Source organism: Perissodus microlepis, chromosome 19 (assembly GCF_051167445.1).
Source record: "Perissodus microlepis isolate ML-2025 ecotype Zambia chromosome 19, ASM5116744v1, whole genome shotgun sequence".
Taxonomy (NCBI): Eukaryota; Metazoa; Chordata; class Actinopteri; order Cichliformes; family Cichlidae; genus Perissodus; species Perissodus microlepis.
In genome coordinates, this window is record NC_140479.1 from 23,656,161 (window position 1) to 23,674,926 (window position 18,766).

Here is an 18,766-nt window from a genome sequence, read left to right on the forward strand (position 1 = left end):
GAAGCTTTCTGTCCACAAATATGAAAAGTTTCCACATCTATTCAGTTACTAACAACAACCTTGTCCCACCATATTACAACTTTCCATATCTCATTTAAAACCAAATCATGTGCATCATTTCACATTGGGATTGTGCGTAAACAAAGCTACTGTAAACTATATAAGTTAGAACAATAGAAAGTGTGCAGTCAGTATGTTATAAAAAGAACCAGTAACATTTTATTGAACACTTTGTGGAAGACATGTAAATATTACAGATAGGTCTACTAGTGTTGTAAAAGGATGAAATAAATACACACAGAACTTGAAATCCCATAGGGATATATAAAAACAGTTTTCTTTAAAAGTCTCCATTTAGCAAAAGAAAAAAAAACATCTTCAGTACTAAGCATAAATACAAACATGTTTCTAAAATCTATGCCCTATAGATTACCTGGTTATTATAACTAACATACATACTTAAAATCATCCGAGACGTTATTTCATTAGGTACAAAATAGGCCTTTTTTTTCATTAAGTGTGACCATGACTGTTAACAGTTGGAAATTTGATGCATTAACAAACCATTCTGCAGCATAACTTCTCAAATCCTGAGTAAGACTGAGCTGAAAACAAAAAATATCGGGTTATGATCCGCTATAAATCCATTTTTTTATTATGACTATGGGCCGCATGTCTTGTAGCTGCTTTAGCAAAAGATCAGCACCATCTGATAATGTTTTATCCATGACTATCTTAACATTACTCACTGATTGGAGATTGAGGGGGTTTCTGAAGTCTACAAGACTCTCACAACCTTTCAATTCATCAGCTGCTTTACTTTTGGTCGCAGATTTCTGTTTGTTAGTGTGTTGTCTTTTGGAAGGCAGTTCAGCACTAGATTTATCATTTAATTTGCGTTTGGAAGAGTTGGTCGACTCTGAGGTTTCCAAGAACTTAAGAAAGGAGTCCTCAAGTCCTAACGGCTTGAAAGACGCTGACATAACCCCATCATCACGTTGTTCTTGGGCTGCAGGGGTACCAGGATTTGAGTTCTCTCTTGAACTGTTAACAGTTGTGCGGTTCCTAAGGGTTTGTATCCTCTCCGGACAAGCTGGTGTGGGATGTGCAGGTTTTCTGGGACGGCCTCTTTTAATTCCTCCTTCTGTCCCAGTGGAAGCTTGAGATTCTGCACTATCGTCGTTGGACAGCTTGCTGTCCTCTTGGACTATTTTTTCTACCGATTCATCAATTTTCTGGTCACTGGGCTTTTCAACTTCTTCTGGCTCCATGTCCTCAGAAGATGAAGCTGACGTGCCCTCTGCTTTGCTTGCATCTTTGCATCTGGCGCGTGAGTATTTTTTGCAGAAAATGAACTGGCTCCTCTGATCTTCAATGTATCTCTCTGTGAGGCCATGTGTGGTGTAATGCTTAAATATATTTCTTTCAGCAGACTCCACTGCATCGCAACCTATGATCATGCATGGGTACTGCAGCGAGGACTTCTTGGTGCACATGGCAGATGCTTCTTCATGAGATTTTAGTGTAGGCTTTCCAAAACTAGTCCAGTGTTCAATGGACTTTCCATCTTTCTTTTTAGTGTTTTTCTTTTTCACTCTGAATTTGCTTTCTACATTCTCTTTCCCATTGCTAACCCCTGGGAAGAGCCCTACCGATTTAGTCCTTCTTCCATCACTTATTTTGGGGTCATAAATATAGTCGTGCTTTTTGATGAGGTGACGGAGCAGGTTTGACTTTGTAGTGTACACTCGGTCACATCCATCGTACTCGCACCGGAAAGTTGGATCAACCGAGCCGCTCTCAGAAATGGCGATTTCCTTGTGGTAATTCTTAATGTGCTCAATGTACTTTTCCACAGAGCTGAAGGGGAGAGCACACTCTGGCCGGTCACAGTTAAAAGTTCCTATGCTCATACTGGCCATCATGGCGGTGGCTTTGTCACGGGTGAACTTGTGTAGTAAGAGGTAATGTTGCACCAGCCGTGTGATTCCCATGAACACCCTTGAGCAATTTTTCACTTGACACCTGACTTCATTATCTTTTTCTATGGTCTGATCGCTCTCCTGTCCGGTGTTAACACTAGTCTTTTCAGCTTCAGTTTCACCTTCAGTTTTGTTAGGGGGCAGGGATGCCTGATGCATGGCCTTGTAATGGAGTATCAAATTGTGCTGGATGGTGAATGCTGCAGTGCATCCCTCATGAACACAGCGATAAGGTCTGTACGGACTGTAGGCATTGTCTGCGTCAAATATTTTGAGGCTTAACCTCTTCTGAAGTTTCTCCTTTTTCTCCTCCTTTGTTGGTGTGCTTTTGGAGCTGCTGGGTTTTTCTGGAGACGATGAAGGAGATGAAGGCAGAGACTTTAGCTGTTTCACTTTGCTCGGGCTCACGGCTAATTTTCCTTGTGGCATTTTTGCTTTGCCAACGGGACTGAGCTTCTCTTTCAAACTGGATTTCAGTGTCATTTCTGGACTGTTGTTAATAACAGCCACTTTAGGTTCCTCTGGAGCTTTTTCAGGAGCAGGTTGTGCCACTTCCTCAAACGGCCTGTCAATCAAGTAGTTTTGAGGTGATGGTAGTCGTGTAACAGTCAATACCTCAGAGGTCACGCTTTGCTTTGACACGTCTTCTGGAGTGACCTGAGGAACGTCTAGATTGTTGTCAGCATCTTGTTGAGGTGCAATTGCAACATCAAGTGGTTCCTGTTTTATAGCAGGAGTTACAGGTGCAGACTTTGCTATCTGGCCGCTACTGACATCGGTGTTTGGACGTTTAATAACTGCATCAGCTTTGTTAAGTCTAAATGCACGTCTATTTCTAGCACTAATTCTAAGCTTCTGCATTTCTGCCTTTGACAAGCGATGGACTTTTTCATAGTGAATTCTCAACCCTGTCGTTCTTGTAAATGTTTTTGGACAGATCTGACAAGGATATGGAGATAGTTTGGATGGCGTTCTTTTTAGTTCATCTATCATCTCATTAGTATAATCGTGCATTTTACTCAAGTGTTTGAATAATGCTTCCTTTGTCATGAACGAGTACTCACAATCCTCCTGGTCACATTTGAAAGGTTTCGGTATCTTTTCAGTGGGCTTGTCGTCACTTTTACTCAGTGTTTTGTTTTTTTCAATAACAGGGGCTGGATCACAATGACTAACACTTTGCTCTGTGGACATTGCACTCCGCATCTTCTGTTGAGCAGCCTCGATCAAATCCAACCTTTGAAAGGCATGTGACATTTCCATCAGGTGATCCTCCTGATAAGGTACATCAAGAGCTGGATTAGCCAAATCTACTGCCTTCTCTTGCTGGATTTCGGTGGAAACTGAGAAGGAGTTTGGATAGTCCATGATATTTGTATTCTGGGGCTCCTGTTTCAACACCACGGACGAGGTCAAAGTGGTCAAGCTACAAGATTCCTGTGAGAAGTCACCATTTGGCATGTTATATATTGCTCCATTAGTGTCAGGGACATGAGGGTCATTGAGGAAATCAAGAAATGATGTCGGGAGATCAGCTGTCAGGTCGATTTCATCTAAAGGTCTGCACTGTGAGCGTTTAGACAGGTGACCACCAAGAGATTTGGTGCTTGTAAACTCTCTAAAACATCTCCTGCAGATGACCTTGCCATCCTTGATGATTGCGGGCCATTTGGTACGCTTGCTCAGCCTGCTGCGTTTTCCTTTCTGCACATCTGGGTCACTTACCTTTTCATCTGAGGGGTTTGTCTCACAGTCGGCATTGGCACAGTCCTCATCGTAAGGGAAATCAGTGTGAATCATGTTGTGTGGGCTGAGCATGCCATCCACAGAGTTGTCTATCTGATCATAACCGTGAGGTGCCATACTCTCCGGTTCAGTTATTTCACTTGTAGACTTTATTGGCGCTGGAGCCTCTGGGGTTAAACATTTCATTGGAATATCAACTGATGAGCATTGAGTGAGACAAGAGTTTTCACTCTGAGCATATGGTGTGTGGTAGCTTCCGTCAGGGAGGCTGTCAATAGTTGAGATACTGTTTCCATTATCCAGCTGTCCTGTCATACTTGCACTGCTTTTTCTCACATCTACATTGTCTCCTGCACCCTCAGGATGCATGAGTCCATACTGATGTCCTCCGTTATGCATTTGGCCTCCATTGTCAAGCATCAGAGAACTGGACACATATTGAGACATTAAACTTGAATCTGAAGGAGCGTTTGACATAGTGGGAGCGTGCATAGCTGCTACTGAGTGATCTCTATCAGATGGGAGAGACGATGTGGCTTGATAGGGGTCTGCCTGCCAGTGAGGATAGTTGCGGGGTGGGTACTCGTTCATGTTAAAGGCATCTGGATAGCAGTTATTCATAGGAGGTGAAGACCAAGACTGAGACATGTCTGACTGCATCATTCCGCTGGAATTGTTTGGGCTTCCCCAGGATGAGTACACCGTGGGGTTTATCATTGGAGTGATAGGCACAGGCTCCATCGATCCAGGGTAACACTGGGCGGGAGAGCTTGAGCATCCCATTAGGTAATCCATCTGCTGCATCCCAGGTTTGTTGCATAGTATTCCTGGCTGGTTTGGAGGCTTGGCACCTGGGTTCTGAGGTTGACTTTGTGACGCTGGTCCACTGGTTGTCTTTTTTGCAGTAATTTTGGCCACTTTGTTATATTTTTTTGCCAATTTCCAATCTTCGAATATCTCAGGGTGTTGCTTCTTCACATGCCTAGACAAACTTTTGTTTGTACTGTATGCCCTTGTGCAATCATTAAATGGGCAGCAATGCAGGTTCTCTTCACTTCCAGCAGTAGCTGCAGGTGTGCTAGTAGGATATCCTTGAAGCGAACAAGGAATTTCTGTCTTGATTTGAGCAGGAGAAATTATTTGTGGAGTTGCTTTCTGAAACTCATTGCCTGGTACATTATTAGTCCCACTGACAGTTACTTCCTGTTGACCTGGCAAAGGATCTGTATTACTTGGGACAGGATACACTGGAGGAACAGTACCTTGCACAGCCACATTTTGGTGGGCATGTGGAGCTTGTGGTGGTTGAGTGGCATCAACTGGTGCTGGAGTGGGATTGGTCAGTGGAGTGTAGCATTTCTCTGGTTCTTTTATCTCAGGATGTCCAATTGAATTTAGCATATTTTCGACTGAGTGTTTCACTTTCAGGGGACCGGGGGCTGGTGATGTGCATGGTGATGCACTGGCATCTGATGCTTCCTTCATATGTATATCTGTATTAATCCCTTCAAAGCATACAGCAGCAGAACATGTGTCTTGTTGGGTTGGGGTGCTCTCTTGTGGTGGTGGTGGCTGCACTTTTGCATCGGATGGGGTGAGCTGATTTGCGATGTTAAAACTGTTCGCTGCATCATTGTTGTGATTCTCTTGGTGGGACAAGAACTGAGACTGTGAGTAGAAGATTTTTCCACAGTTGTCCGTTTGGCAGGTGTAGGTAAGGTAATGCTGAGCCTCATGATCATACAGCAGGTAGGCCTCGCTGAAAACTTCGCCACAGTTTGGAAACATGCACTGGGCCTTAAATTCTGGGTGTATTTTTCTATGCATGAGGAGCTCCGAATTCGAATTAAAGCTGGCCTTGCAATTCAGCTGTATGCAGATATATGGTCGGGTGCCACAGTGCATCTGCAGGTGATCATTGAGGTGTCTGACATTAACAAACTGCCTCCTGCAGTACTGGCAAACCACTTTCTGCTTTTGTATTTCTAAAAACCTCATGGCCTCTTCGTCGTTCTTGTGAGATCTGACATGAGCCATGAGGTTACGGAAAAACTTGAAAGCTTTAGTGCAGTTTTTCACAGGGCAGAAACAGTCTTGGCTTATCTGTGTGTCAGATGTAGTTTGTTCTATCTTAACAGGGGGTCCCAGCTGTTGTCCAATTTGAGATTCAATTTTAACAGGACTAGTGTTTGTCTTGGCAGCAACTTTTGAAATTTTTGATGGACTTTTAGGGGACTGAGGTGGTTTGGTTACTTTTCTTGCAGCTTTCATTGCAGCTAATCTCTCTTTGCAAGATTGCTTTACATGTGTTGCTACGTGTGGTTCTAAAATCTCCCTAGTTTCAAAACTGTCAGCGCATATTGGACAAAGATACATTCCGTCTTTGAAATGCTTCTGAGCGTGACGAACAATTCTGTGACCTAAGAACTCCTTGTCACACAAAACACAATACTGCATGTAAGCTCGCCAATTTCTGAATCGGGCAGACACAAAACCCTGCTCCCGCAGTTTTTTAGCCTCTCTATTTTTTTCTCTTTCATCTGTGATTTCATTGAGTTCATTTGTAGTGGTTAGCAGGAAATCCTCCAGGTCTTTGTATTCAGGGAGTTTGCCAAGTGCACTTTCCACCTCTTGTTCATCTGTGTCATTGAGTGTGTCAATAGAAGAGACAATAGCTGCCTCCTCGCCCATCAGTGCCAAGCAGTTGCGTTTCAATGTTTTCCAGTCCCAGAACTCCGGATCAAAAGGCCACTGTGTCTTCAAGGCCAGCAGTAACTCGCAGCGTAAAGAATTGGGCACTGGTAGACTCCCGTCCTCCTCAGGTTTTTGGTCAGGTTCATTGTACAGTGATTCCACAGCATAATATGAGTCAACCGTAGGCTGGAGTAGGAACTCTGTGAGCTGGCATGCACGCTTAACTTCTAGATCAGTTGGCAAGAGGCAGGAAATAGTCTTGCAGATGGTAGACTTGCTATCTTTATGGTCACTGGAGGTCATTTTCAGAGCTTGAATGCACATTTCTACGCACACTGGAAGCCCCACCTCCCCAACCTATGAAAATAGAAAAACATAAAGGCCAACGATTTTATTTTAAAGCCTTATATGTCTATGTCTGTTCTTGCATTAACGGTAAACGCATAGACTATTTTCCTTACCTCGTTTTGGATTACTTTGATGAGAAACAGAATGTGACAGACACTTCTGCAGAGAAGGGCCATCTCTTTGCTGCGGCTCAGAAAGGAATCAGCAGATGACTCTAATCGCATGAGCAGTTTACTCCAGAACAAAGTCAGTTCCCTGAAAAAGTTCACAAACGGAACTGTTCAAGGTTTTGAACTGAAAGAGTACGTAAACTTTTACACAAATTAGGCTGTGTCTGCACTGATGGAACCAATATGTTGAATTTATACTTTGTAGCATCCTTCATTTATTCACATTTGGCCAATCTATAAGCTGCATCTATAATAATGATTAACAATAAAAAGAATTGCACTTACGATATAAAGCATGCATGTTTAGTCTACTGTTCAATCCAGTTTGGATTGAACTGTTCCATGACTGTGCAACTCTTTTGTTCTTTGCAAATGTCTGAAACATATAGCAACTCTTACCAGGCACAGTAAACATCTCCTTGGAGAAGCTGTCTTTTGAGAAAGGAAGTACACATGCAGAGAGCTCCTTTCTCATCTCCCTCAGACTCCAGGTTGCAGATCATTTCAAGGGCATCCTTACAGTCTATTGATGCAATCTATTAGAGAAAACAGATCAAATAAAAAATCAGTTCAAATGAAATCCAGTTGCAGTATCAGTCAATTTCAGATATCAGGAAACTTCTAAACAAACAAAGGGTCAATTTGATTGATTCAACTTCAGTACAGTTTAAGAAAGGCACCGTCCGTTTGTCCGTTTCAAAAAAGCATCTAACAACAAATGTGATTTTAATAACAATACTATATTACGAGGGCTCTAAAACATTTAAGTGGCCACAAACCCTGCTGAAATATTATTTTTAATCAAGTAAAATAGTTTATTTTAAAATAATGTTTAAAATAATGTTTTCATACCTCTTCCATTAGCTGTTCCTGACTTTTTGTCATACAAATGCAAAGCAAATAGGTCTGTTTGAAGTTCCCTTTTCCTTCATATCCCGGATACTCTGAGCACATCTTTGCAAGGACAGCTGCTTTATTAATACTGTCCACTTTGATAAGATGTTTTATCCGCATGTTGAGAAGCGTGGGACCTTCGAGCTCAAGAAATTCATGGACTGAGGAGGAGAAAGAAGAAAGTTGAGAAACTGGTCATGAGAGAGAATTCAGTCAGAAAGTTTACTATTATACACAACGAGAGTTATTTCCTAGAATTACAGCTGTAAAAGTCCGTGCGGTGCGTTGGCAAGCCTAGACGTCAAAAAAAAGAAGACTAACCTTGCTCAGTTTGAGGAATTTGATTGGACAGGATGCTGCTTAATGTGGTGTTGGCCCAGACGCCGTCCTGCTGTGCCAGTACTGAGAGCAGGCAGAGCTGTGTGCTCCCACTTTCTTGCAAAAGGCCGTGTGCCAACTGTAACAGAAGACACACAACTATGTAATGATTACATTGCTAAAACTTCAGTCAGTCGTGCTTTAAAATTTCATTTTTCATTTCACTCATGCCTGAAATATTTGCTATGGCGAAGTTACGATAGTCAATTATTGAAGTGATATATGTATTCTTTACACAGAATAAATCCTCAGTGCAGTATTTTACCACATATCATTTTACATATCCTATATGTAAGCTAAACCAAATGTTTTCTAATAACTAAGTAACTTCTCATTGCTTATCACTGAAACGATAAGAAAAAAATGATAAGAAAAGTATCTACAAGTAGCTCTGCAGATACTGACCTTCATGGAGGACTGGAACTCCTCCCATAAGGCACCAGGGACATGCTGGGGCAATAAGAGCAGCAGCTCTGCACAGCTCCTGTGAATCCAACACAGCAATTTGTTAAAGCCAGATTTAGGTCAAGGATGTGCACACAATCCGTAAAATGGGGATAACCATACAAGAATAGCTTTTTGCAGGGTGTGAGTGTAAAGTCAGTTTGGCATTTTGCAAATATAAAGCTGAGGAACATTTTTAATTTCACTGTGCAGCTGCTTGTCCAAAGAAACATATTAATACCATTCATACACTCATGTTGTTCATATTAACAAAATGTTGCAAATAAAGGAACAACGGAGTTCCTGTGGTAGTTGTATTTAAACCTTGGAGTGCAAAGACGGTGACCAGATGAGAAGTAGCTCTGGAAAGATGGGTAGAGAGTGCATTGCTCTGCTTAACATCTAGAATATATATATCTGTGTGTGCACGCGTGGTGTTATTTTTGTTATTTTACTTCCCTACTGCATCATGCATGATACAAAATCAGCGACAGAATGCAAATTAATCTGGCTGATTTCTCCTCTCTCTTAACCTTTTAAAACTGGTCGGAGCAGGCACGCTCTGTTTTGCATAACTATTTTTAAATCCCTGTAGAACTGGAACCACGTAAGCTAGCACAATAATTTTTTTTGCATATGAAACCGGAGGTGTTGTACTTACATCTTATGCCACCAGCTTGCCCTAGGTCATGGTTTCCTTCCACATATAGCTTTGCAAAAATTGCATAAAAAGCACTTGCAGCATCAAAAACATAATATTCCAGAAACACGCTTTGCCGATCCGATTAGCTGTTCAAAACACTTCCTACATTGGAATAGACTCTCAGCACGAACTATCGCATGTCCACCATTACTTGCCTGAAACTGTAAGTGACGTCATTTTCGTGGAAAATGTAGTTTTTTTTGTTTTGTTTTTTTTTTTTTTACCTTTGGGGCCTTATAAGCCTATACTGGTGTTTTTAAAAGTCATGTTTGACTCTATGCTTTTCTGAATAGTTTCTGGGATGCTTAGAACTCAAATTGCACTGCTGGAAATAGTTTATTTTGATGCACATGCTGGTTTGTTTTTGCAAATTTGGATTATAATATTTATTTTTGCTGCAGTATATAAAAATTGGTGTATCTCAAAAATAAAACTATGAAGACACTCAAAATAAATTTCCTATTGTTGGAAACTATTTTCTGGAACTTTTTTGTATTTACAGTTTTGAGGGATAAACCTCTTAAATTTCTCTAACTAGAAATATATGTAAAAAAAACCCAAACAAAAACGATTTTCATTTTTGTTGTAGTTTATTGCACTTTTTTGAAATTTATGTAGTTACTATGCACTTAATGCATACATATTATTACAATTTGGGCTATAATGGTTGTATTGATGTATAGCAACTTGAAATGCTCCCAAAAATGGCTCTACAGCATGTAAACATGTAAAGATAAGCTCTGGCGGACTTGGTTCTATGGTAGGTCTTAAAGAGTTAAATTGCGGTACAATTTATATAAACTCATTTGACTCACGGGTGTGTATATTGAGTTTTAAAACATTTGCTGCAGTTCATTTTTTTGTTTAGCTCCATATCATCAACTCAAACTATTTTTTTCATTATTAGAGACAATAGTGAATTGCATTTTTGTAATGTCCTTTATGGGCATAATATATGGTCCAATATTGATATATTTCCATTCTGATACCAGTGTTTGTGTTTATTTGCTAACATTTCAGCTATCTAGATGTTTCCTGCTGTCATACAGTATTATCCCACCTTATTTGACAGGCCACTTGGAAACACTGGTGTCAGGTCACTTTTGGGTTTGTTGGAAGGGTAATTATGAAATCATTGTTGTTTAGAGAAACCAAAATGTATTATCTCTTATTGTGAGAGTAGTTGGAGATCACTTGAGGGTGAATTATATACTAATTCACCTAAAATAAGGTAGGACAAAGACAGATTCAGTGAATGCATGATAAAACATCAGTATATCCAACCATCCTGTGAATGGAATACTTTTTTCTCCACCTTTCCACACAGGTAAAATGCACATCCCACAACTGCCTATTACCACTAATTAGGCACTGATCATTACTTGAGAAACATGACTAATCGGGTCACTGTCAAGTGAGTTAGTGGCCGCCCACTTTGTGGTCAAAAAGCATTTACAATTACAAGAAAGGTGGCAATAGGCCTTTATAGTATACTGCTGAATGTCCTGATCCCTGTGCAAATTCATCAGTGCAGTTGAGTTTAGCTGTGAGCAAAATCGAGGTCTAAGTCACGATATGTCCTGACCTCAACCCTTTGCTGCTTGCCTGCAACAGCCATTGCAGGCCTGTATCCCAAATAGCTATTGAGATGATGAAAATATAACACTAAATGTGATTCAGAATATCTTTTCTTTTGTATTTATTATTTTACGTACTTTAATGGTATCATTACCACATAGAATATCTAAAAAGCTTCTGTGTTACTCATAGTAAGATGTGTTCACAACATAGACGACATAGGCATGGTTATTTTGCTGGCTTCAATCTATTTTTATGGTGTGGGACTTATATGCATCAGACTGTCAATAAAATCCTGTAAAACTGTACTGTTAGGATTAAAAACTGGTGTATAGTTTGAAATCCAAACTTTAGACACAAGTTGAAACGGAGGCTTTGTCTTGCTGCTTGATCATCGTAAATCGGTAGCGTGATTTCGACACATCGGTACGTCTGTTCACTCCAGAGGCATAATGATGTGTTCTGGATTATTCAAATACATCTTATGAGTAAGAACTAATGTAAATTCTTGGTGTTGATAACTATTGTCTCTGACTTCATTTTGCATACATGCTGCATCCTCCTCTGTAAATCATCCCAAATCTGTGGCTCCCTGAGAGATCCCCTCCACTTCCACTCTGCATTACAGCCTCAAGGACTTTGTTTTCATAAGAGCACACCCTGCAAATAGCTAAGTGGCTCCTGTAGACTGTTTATAGAGTATTTGAAAACTTTTCATGTAAGTTTCCTCTCAGATTTGGGTGTGTTTTGTTTATTTTTACTGTCACATATTATTCCTCTTTCCAAATACCCAAAGGGATTAAATTCTCTCTTAAAACAAACCAGTAGAACTAGAACTACCCATCGCCACTTTAATCTTTGGACTTAATGCACTCTTGTGTTTATGTTATTAATATCTATCACACATTTGCACTGACACTGAATTCATTTTCTACTCACAGTGACAACTTTTCAAGTAGGAGTGGCACGTTTTCACATTCGGAGTAGAGACAGGAGGCAGCCTTAGCAAAGCAGAGGATGGCCACGGTGTAAACCTCCAGCAAGGGCAGTGGATCTTCATCCGTTTTCCAACGACTGGCATGTTCCACCAAGACCTTAGAAAAGAAAACAAAGACTTCAGTTAAAATAGGGCACTGAATGACAACTTACAAGTGTTAAATTTTAGCTTCTGTGCACAAATAGTCAAAAAGTTGTGCGGAATATTATCTGTTTTAGGCTTCTCGACTTTAAAGATTTGCTGCTTTTCTACATTTTTATGTCAATCTGAAACTCTCGGGGTGATGGATATAATAACCACAGTATCATTTTTTAACTTCCTGCTTTTGTGTCTCCTCTTCACTGAAAGACTATCTAATAAAGATGAAAAAGCCAGAGAAATGTGGCTTTACTGGTAAAGAAATATGTTGGGAACCCAGTAAGAACGCTGAGACAAAATTTGCTCATTCCTCTTTACGGGAACCGCTTTCAATAATGTAAAACTTGCTGCTATCAGTGTAAATTAAGCTTCAGATTTGTGATTATTGCTTACATTTAAGAGACAGCTACCTTTAATAAGACAAAAAGCCATGCCATCAGGACAATCAATATTAAATGTTATGTTTAATGCCATGACATACTTATTACACAATTAAGTTAAGGAGTAGTATCCTAAGCCATTAAAAATAATCTAGTGTGTGAAAAAAAAGTATTTTTTTATCCTTTTTTATACAACTCAGCAAATCTAAAACCTAAATTTAATCCATAAAACTTTATTTCTTTAACACACCGCTCGCATAAAAACGCTTATCATGCTCAGTGAGTGTATGATCTCTGCAGCTACACGCTTTTAAATACATTCCTGCCCCGACTAAAAGTGCATTCAGCACAGCACACAGTCCCAGACTCTCCCTTTTTTTCCCTCTCACATAACTTTTAAGTTGAATGAATTCTTCAGAGCCGGTTAGAGATGCACTGGGGCAAATTTAAAATCTCACACCAATTTGGTGCCATGAAAATAATCTACGTTGTATCGCAGGGAAATGGAGAAATCGCATAACGTGCATCTATGTGGTCATGGCTAATTAATGAGACGGATATTGGAGTCGGTGACCACTAGAACACTTTCTCCTTCAAATCACTGCTCAGCCAGCTGCAGGCTAATCGGTTGCTTTTACAATGACATCAGTTGAACATCTCGTGCTGGCACAGGTAACAGCGTTGTAATAAACATATGCGCTGATGTGGTTAGCTGGATTAATTAGTGCAAAAGGCCCGGGCTAGCACACTGGGGGAAAAATCACTGCCCTTTCCGTACAAAAAAAAAAAAAAAAAAACAGCTTCACAAAAAGTAACCTAAATACACACCAAGCTAAAATCCCCACAAGCATGGGTGCAGTCTTGCAGCGCTTACACTGTTTTTTTTTTATTACCTTTAACAAGTATAAATAGCGGTGCACATGAATGCAACCGCTCAGGAAAATCTCGCTAACACAGCTATCCGTTTTTGCACAGCATGACCACTGCACAGACAGAGGGACCCTGCATACCAGCTAGCAACATTCATTTGCTATTAGCTATCTGGCCTGGAAAATACGTGTAATTAATGCAGCGCGGGCACGCGATGGCGTGGCTTCTCGCCGCGTGGATGGTCAGACTTTGCAAATAAGTGCATGCCGCATACGAACATCACTGGTAAAACTGGGGGAAAACACTGAGGAGGTTTTTTCCCCATCTTGAAATGCCAGGGAGCTAGCTAGGCTGCTAACCCCTTAGCTACATTGTTATAGCAAACGTAGACGCGCATCCTCGGCCAGGAAACCAGAGGGGCTGCAGGCAGCCCGGGATGAGCAGCAGGATAACGAGCTAACCTGGCAAAACTCCTGGCAGAAATGCAAGGAGGCTTCCAACGGGGGCTGAGAACTTTCTTTCAAAGTTGTGGTCAACGCTTGGAACCGCTCTCGGAGCTCCTCGATAGCTTTCCGTGTATCATATTCCTTCTCTGTCTCCCCCTCCGCCATCTTCACAACAATCACGACCGCGTACGCACAGATGTTACGCTGACAGACTTACACACGCACGCGCACGCAGGGGGAGGGGAGCGTGTACTGTTATAAGCTCAACAACCCCGATGTCAACAAAGCATCCACAACCTTACGCATAAAATCACACTGTGCACACGAGCTGTGGGTCACATATATGCTGACGCGGTAACCTCAGAGTGATTGATGTGGGTTACCATCAACACTGCATAGTAGGGTACAAGACAAAAAGATACCGCTGGCAGGCTGTGACATCGAGGCGTGAACCAGCCATCTCCTAAAATAACACAAATCTGTGTGCAAAATGATTTTAGTCTACTCCCAGTGTCCCCACGCAAACCTTATGTATCTTCCAGGTATGAATCCTGAGAATGTGCCCCTGAGTCTGCTGCAGGAAAAGGCCTGATTCAGTGTCACATGCTCAGAGTCACTCCAGCAGGCCAGATGTTAGAGGTAAATCAGATTAATACTCGAGGTACATCTGTGCAGCCCGAGGGAAAAAAGGATACCAGGGTATATTTCATAAATCTACAATTCATGTTACACCAAATGAGCATTTGAATTCAAATCGAACTCTTCTACCTGCACCCGTGCTCAGAGCAGCACATCAGAATAAACCTTTCTAACATTAACAAACAGACTCTGTGCTCTAGTTTATTACCTGGACCAGCAGGAAACATGTTACTCAGTGGTTATCAAGCTGGTGCCAGTTCAGCTGGGGCATGGCCAACTAGGAGAGCAAGATGAAGAGAAGCTAAAGTGGATGCATATGTTTTTTTTTCCTTTTATGATAAATAAAGAAGAAAGAGATTTCTGATGCTACTGAGCAGATGATACACACCTTTATTTCTGGGAAATTCAGCATGAATTCTTTTTTTATTGGTGAAAAAGTGTTGGGTGTGGGATGAGGGGCTTTGAATGAGGGGCAAGCCAGAAAAGAAAAATACAAAAACCACTGATGTAACTGTAACATGTTAACCTAAGCGAAGAATGAAGTGTTTTCATTATGTTTGTGTTTTATCATAATGCCATAAAACATTTGAAAAAATATATCAGATAGGTTGATATGTTAGAAAACCCTTCACATTAAAGGTTTTTCATTTCTCTCAACAAACGTTAAAGATGAAGTTACGCTACATCACCACCCATCCTAATAGCTCTCTTTAAATGAACGTTTAGTATTAAAAATGACATCTTTATTAGGTGTCTGAGCTCATCCAAGTGTCATCAAACTGAAGTGGTTAAATCATCACTCTAATGACTTCTATCTTTCCTATGCTGACTTAAAATTCATCTATATTTCTATAATTTATTTGCCATTAAAGCACATTTTGACTGTTAGTTCCTGAAAATGTTCTATTCTGTCGGCTTACTGACATTAGAGTGTCTCAACCAGAAAGTCAGTTCTCACTTTTTAGTGAGGTGCAGTTTGTGTAAGAATGCACCTTTCTCCAAAGAAACACTCATGAAAACCTCCTTGTAACAAATCATTCTGCATGGATTTAAAAATAAGACTCATTCCTTAATCCAAGCTCTTGTTGCATATTTTAATCGTTTTTCAAATCCACAATTTTTCAAATACAAATAAGGCAAAAAAAATGTAGGTTAATGAAACATCACAGCCACAGAATTACTGTGAAATATATTCTGGAAACACAAACACATGCATTTTAAAACAGAGTAAAGCGTGTGCGTATTAAAAGAAACACAACATGTTGCCAAGCCGAAGGATGCAGAATGGTCCCCAGTCCCCATCTGTCATATCTTATGAAAGTAACAGGTGCTGCAATGGCAGTCTGTGTGGTTTCTCACCGAAATGCCAGCTATCGGGATCTGCAAAAGGAACAGATGATTAAGGAGGGGGGGGGAAAGGGTGAATATTAACACAAAAATGGCATAACACTAAACCGTTCTGTCATGCTATTTTGCTCTATAGTCTGTAGTAGTGTTTTAAACTGAAATAAAAACCATATGAGAAGCTTATGTGCATTTTTTTCCAATAATAATAATAATAATAATAATAATAATAATAATGATAATAACCCTTTAAAAGTTAGATAAGATCCCCTAAAATAAAAAGAAATGAATAACACAATCATTCACTCAGAAAAAGTGCTTACATGTAATATACATCCTAACTATTCAATAGCATCCAACTCCAAGATTTGTTTTGCTAAAATCTTACTGACACCAACATAAATTAGGCTAAAAAGTCACAAATTCATAGAAAAGTTAAATATCTGCCTGACATTGTCATGTGTTTGTGCCTCTACCTCGTGGCTGTGCCTTGCGACGCAGCACGTCGCCTCTGAGGTGATGTTTTTTGGGATATTCATTGTCTTCATGGCTCTGAGAGGTGTCGGGTACGCTCTGGAGAAGCAGCAGCCCATGCACTGGTAAACCGGACGTTCCCTTGAGAAAAGATTGTTCTTTCTCAACGTGCATTCTTCACAGCCCACTAGAGAGGGTGGTTTAGAAAAGGGAACCATTGCTAAAAAACCCAAACTGCACGGTTTGCAATATTGTGCCAGCATTTGAACACTGAGATTAAAAACACAATCTCTGTGATAAGGAATTTAGAACAGAACATTGTGACTTTCATAAGACTCAGATCATTTACATTTAATTTCAAATCCAATTATAAAACACTGGATGAACTTAAAATAGTATTTACATCATAAACAATTCTTACTGTTTGATAAGTCAATGTTGGGATAGGAATCAGCTATGTAAAGAAGAAAAGACAACAGCAGAAGGGACAGTCCAGGTGACTTCAGTGAGCCCATGGCGGTTGTAGCAATTATCTAAAAATATAGAAACAAATAGAGAGAAAGTGGTAAATGCAAATAAAGAACTATAAAGTTAAAGCATAAGTATAGAGACAGAGTATTACCATGTTGAGAGAAAGTGTCCCCTTCACTGTGCCTCTGTACAGAACTTACTTGCAGTGAGAAATTCTAGTCTAAACTATCCCGTTATATAGCCCACACATTTTCCTAGCAATTTCCTGGATTAAGTGAAGCTTACCAACCTTATCAATGATCTCTGTGACCCAGTGGAAACTCAAAACATACTTCATTATCATCCTTCCATTCTGACGATGGTGGTTACATTTAATCCCCGGATTTTTGTTACTAGGTAACTGAGGGGTGAGCAAAAAGGGGGGAATTAATTAGAGATTTATCTTAGATTTAGTGGACAAAGGTCATTCTTAAGGCTAATGTGCATAAAACTGTTTTCGTGACTTTTTAGAATTCTGAGGTGTGTAAAAAGGGCCGATGCTGAAATACACAATTTTTTAAAGTGATGTCATCAAACTAAATGTTGCTGCCTTTTCTTAACCGCTCTCGGTTCCACGGGGACTAACACAAATAGATACAAACGTCTAAGAACAGCAGCTGAGAACAACAAAAGACCTGCTCCGGTGGTCTCTGATTTACCTTTCTTTGAGCCACGATTTTGCTTTTACATTGAACGAGTCAATGGTTTTGTTTGCGGTGATAAAAAAAATCCACATGTGTGGATGTTTAACTGTAAAACAGGATGTTTTTCATTTTGCATCAAGTGCTCTCATTATGGGTACTTGTTTACTGCTAGTTTAAAGTCATTTGACTCACTAAATGTAACTCCAAAATACTAAGTCAAAAATGGTTGCACAAACAGTCATCACTAAGACTAAGATGTTATCAGTCCATACAGTGGGTGTTAGTAGCAGAAATCAGTCCTATTTGATGCCATTAATTTAATACTTTGGCACTAGTTAGAACTTATTCCATCTCTTCAAGTATGATCTCAGCACGAGATCTCATTACATCAATACTGTATATACCTTTTTTAGAGCATATATAGAGCTGTTAAAAACTCGTTGTCCCCTCACACTCACAAGATCATCAAAGAAATGTTGACATTAGACAAAGACCATTAATTTACCCTAATACACGATATTATGTTTTAAAGACTGCATTTTGTATTCAGGTTAACTTTGACTAATATTCAGATTTGTAAAAATGTATCCGATGTTCAGAAACATGTAAGTGTGAGAAATATACAAAGAAAAAAAAAGAAAAAGAAAGCAGGAAATACTTTTTTCACAGCACTTTGACTCATTTTAACACTGTGGCTTTCTGTAAAAACTGAGATGTAAGATGTGAAATAGTTCAGTCGAGCATTTTTGTCTTCCTCTTTTCACCTTATGCTGTGTTAAACTAACTGCAATACATCTTATTTCACGGGCAGACATCAATTTTCATGTACATTTTCAGCAGTTCTAAAAATAATGCATGTCTTCCTCTGTAAAACTCACTCACTTCCTATTGTGAACTTTTAAACAGACATTACAGAAATAAACCTAAAAAGATTTCATCTGTTTCTCAGTAGAGAAACTTTTATTTTTTTTAAAGAAAGGATTAGAATTAATTTAGATAAAAAAGCTATGAATTAATGAACTGGTGTTTGATGGTTGTTAGGGGGGATCCATGAGTCCACCTCTAACATCTAAAATGTCAAGGTTGAATATGAATGTATTTTAGATTTTGGTTGTGTGTTTACATAAGAACCCATCCCTCGTGTCCTTGGTTGTGCTGGTGATAAATCCTTGGCTTAAGTGTAGAAGACAAGATGTTCAGTGGCCCGAAATGTTAAGAGGTTATTTTTTTTGCCATATGCCAGATCAGTCGTTGTAGCATGAAATGTAACTGCGTTATAAATCTAACATTCATAATAAAGTAATTATGCTAAAAAAGTATTTGACTGTGTGCTGTTGCTTTGCGTAGCTGGAAGGCAAATCCAATTTCAATCAAATCAAAATATAAT

General features: G+C 39.8%; 2 protein-coding genes across 2 annotated transcripts; both read right to left on the reverse strand.

Moving 5' to 3' along the window:
• Nucleotides 1–194: 194 nt before the first annotated feature.
• znf292a (zinc finger protein 292a) lies at nt 195–13,968 on the reverse strand. Its single transcript, XM_084914499.1, has 8 exons — nt 13,784–13,968; nt 11,877–12,031; nt 8,618–8,696; nt 8,156–8,291; nt 7,793–7,995; nt 7,340–7,476; nt 6,884–7,025; nt 195–6,779 (listed from the first exon to the last, which is right to left on the reverse strand). Exons 1-8 carry the CDS (start codon nt 13,931–13,933, stop codon nt 627–629), a joined length of 7,155 nt encoding a protein of 2,384 aa, XP_084770625.1. The 5' UTR covers nt 13,934–13,968; the 3' UTR covers nt 195–626.
• Nucleotides 13,969–15,505: 1,537 nt separating this feature from the next.
• cga (glycoprotein hormones, alpha polypeptide) lies at nt 15,506–16,890 on the reverse strand. Its single transcript, XM_084915241.1, has 4 exons — nt 16,848–16,890; nt 16,647–16,758; nt 16,228–16,412; nt 15,506–15,787 (listed from the first exon to the last, which is right to left on the reverse strand). The coding sequence occupies exons 1-4, from the start codon at nt 16,848–16,850 to the stop codon at nt 15,713–15,715; spliced, it is 375 nt and encodes a 124-aa protein (XP_084771367.1). The 5' UTR covers nt 16,851–16,890; the 3' UTR covers nt 15,506–15,712.
• Between the last annotated feature and the right edge of the window lie 1,876 nt (nt 16,891–18,766).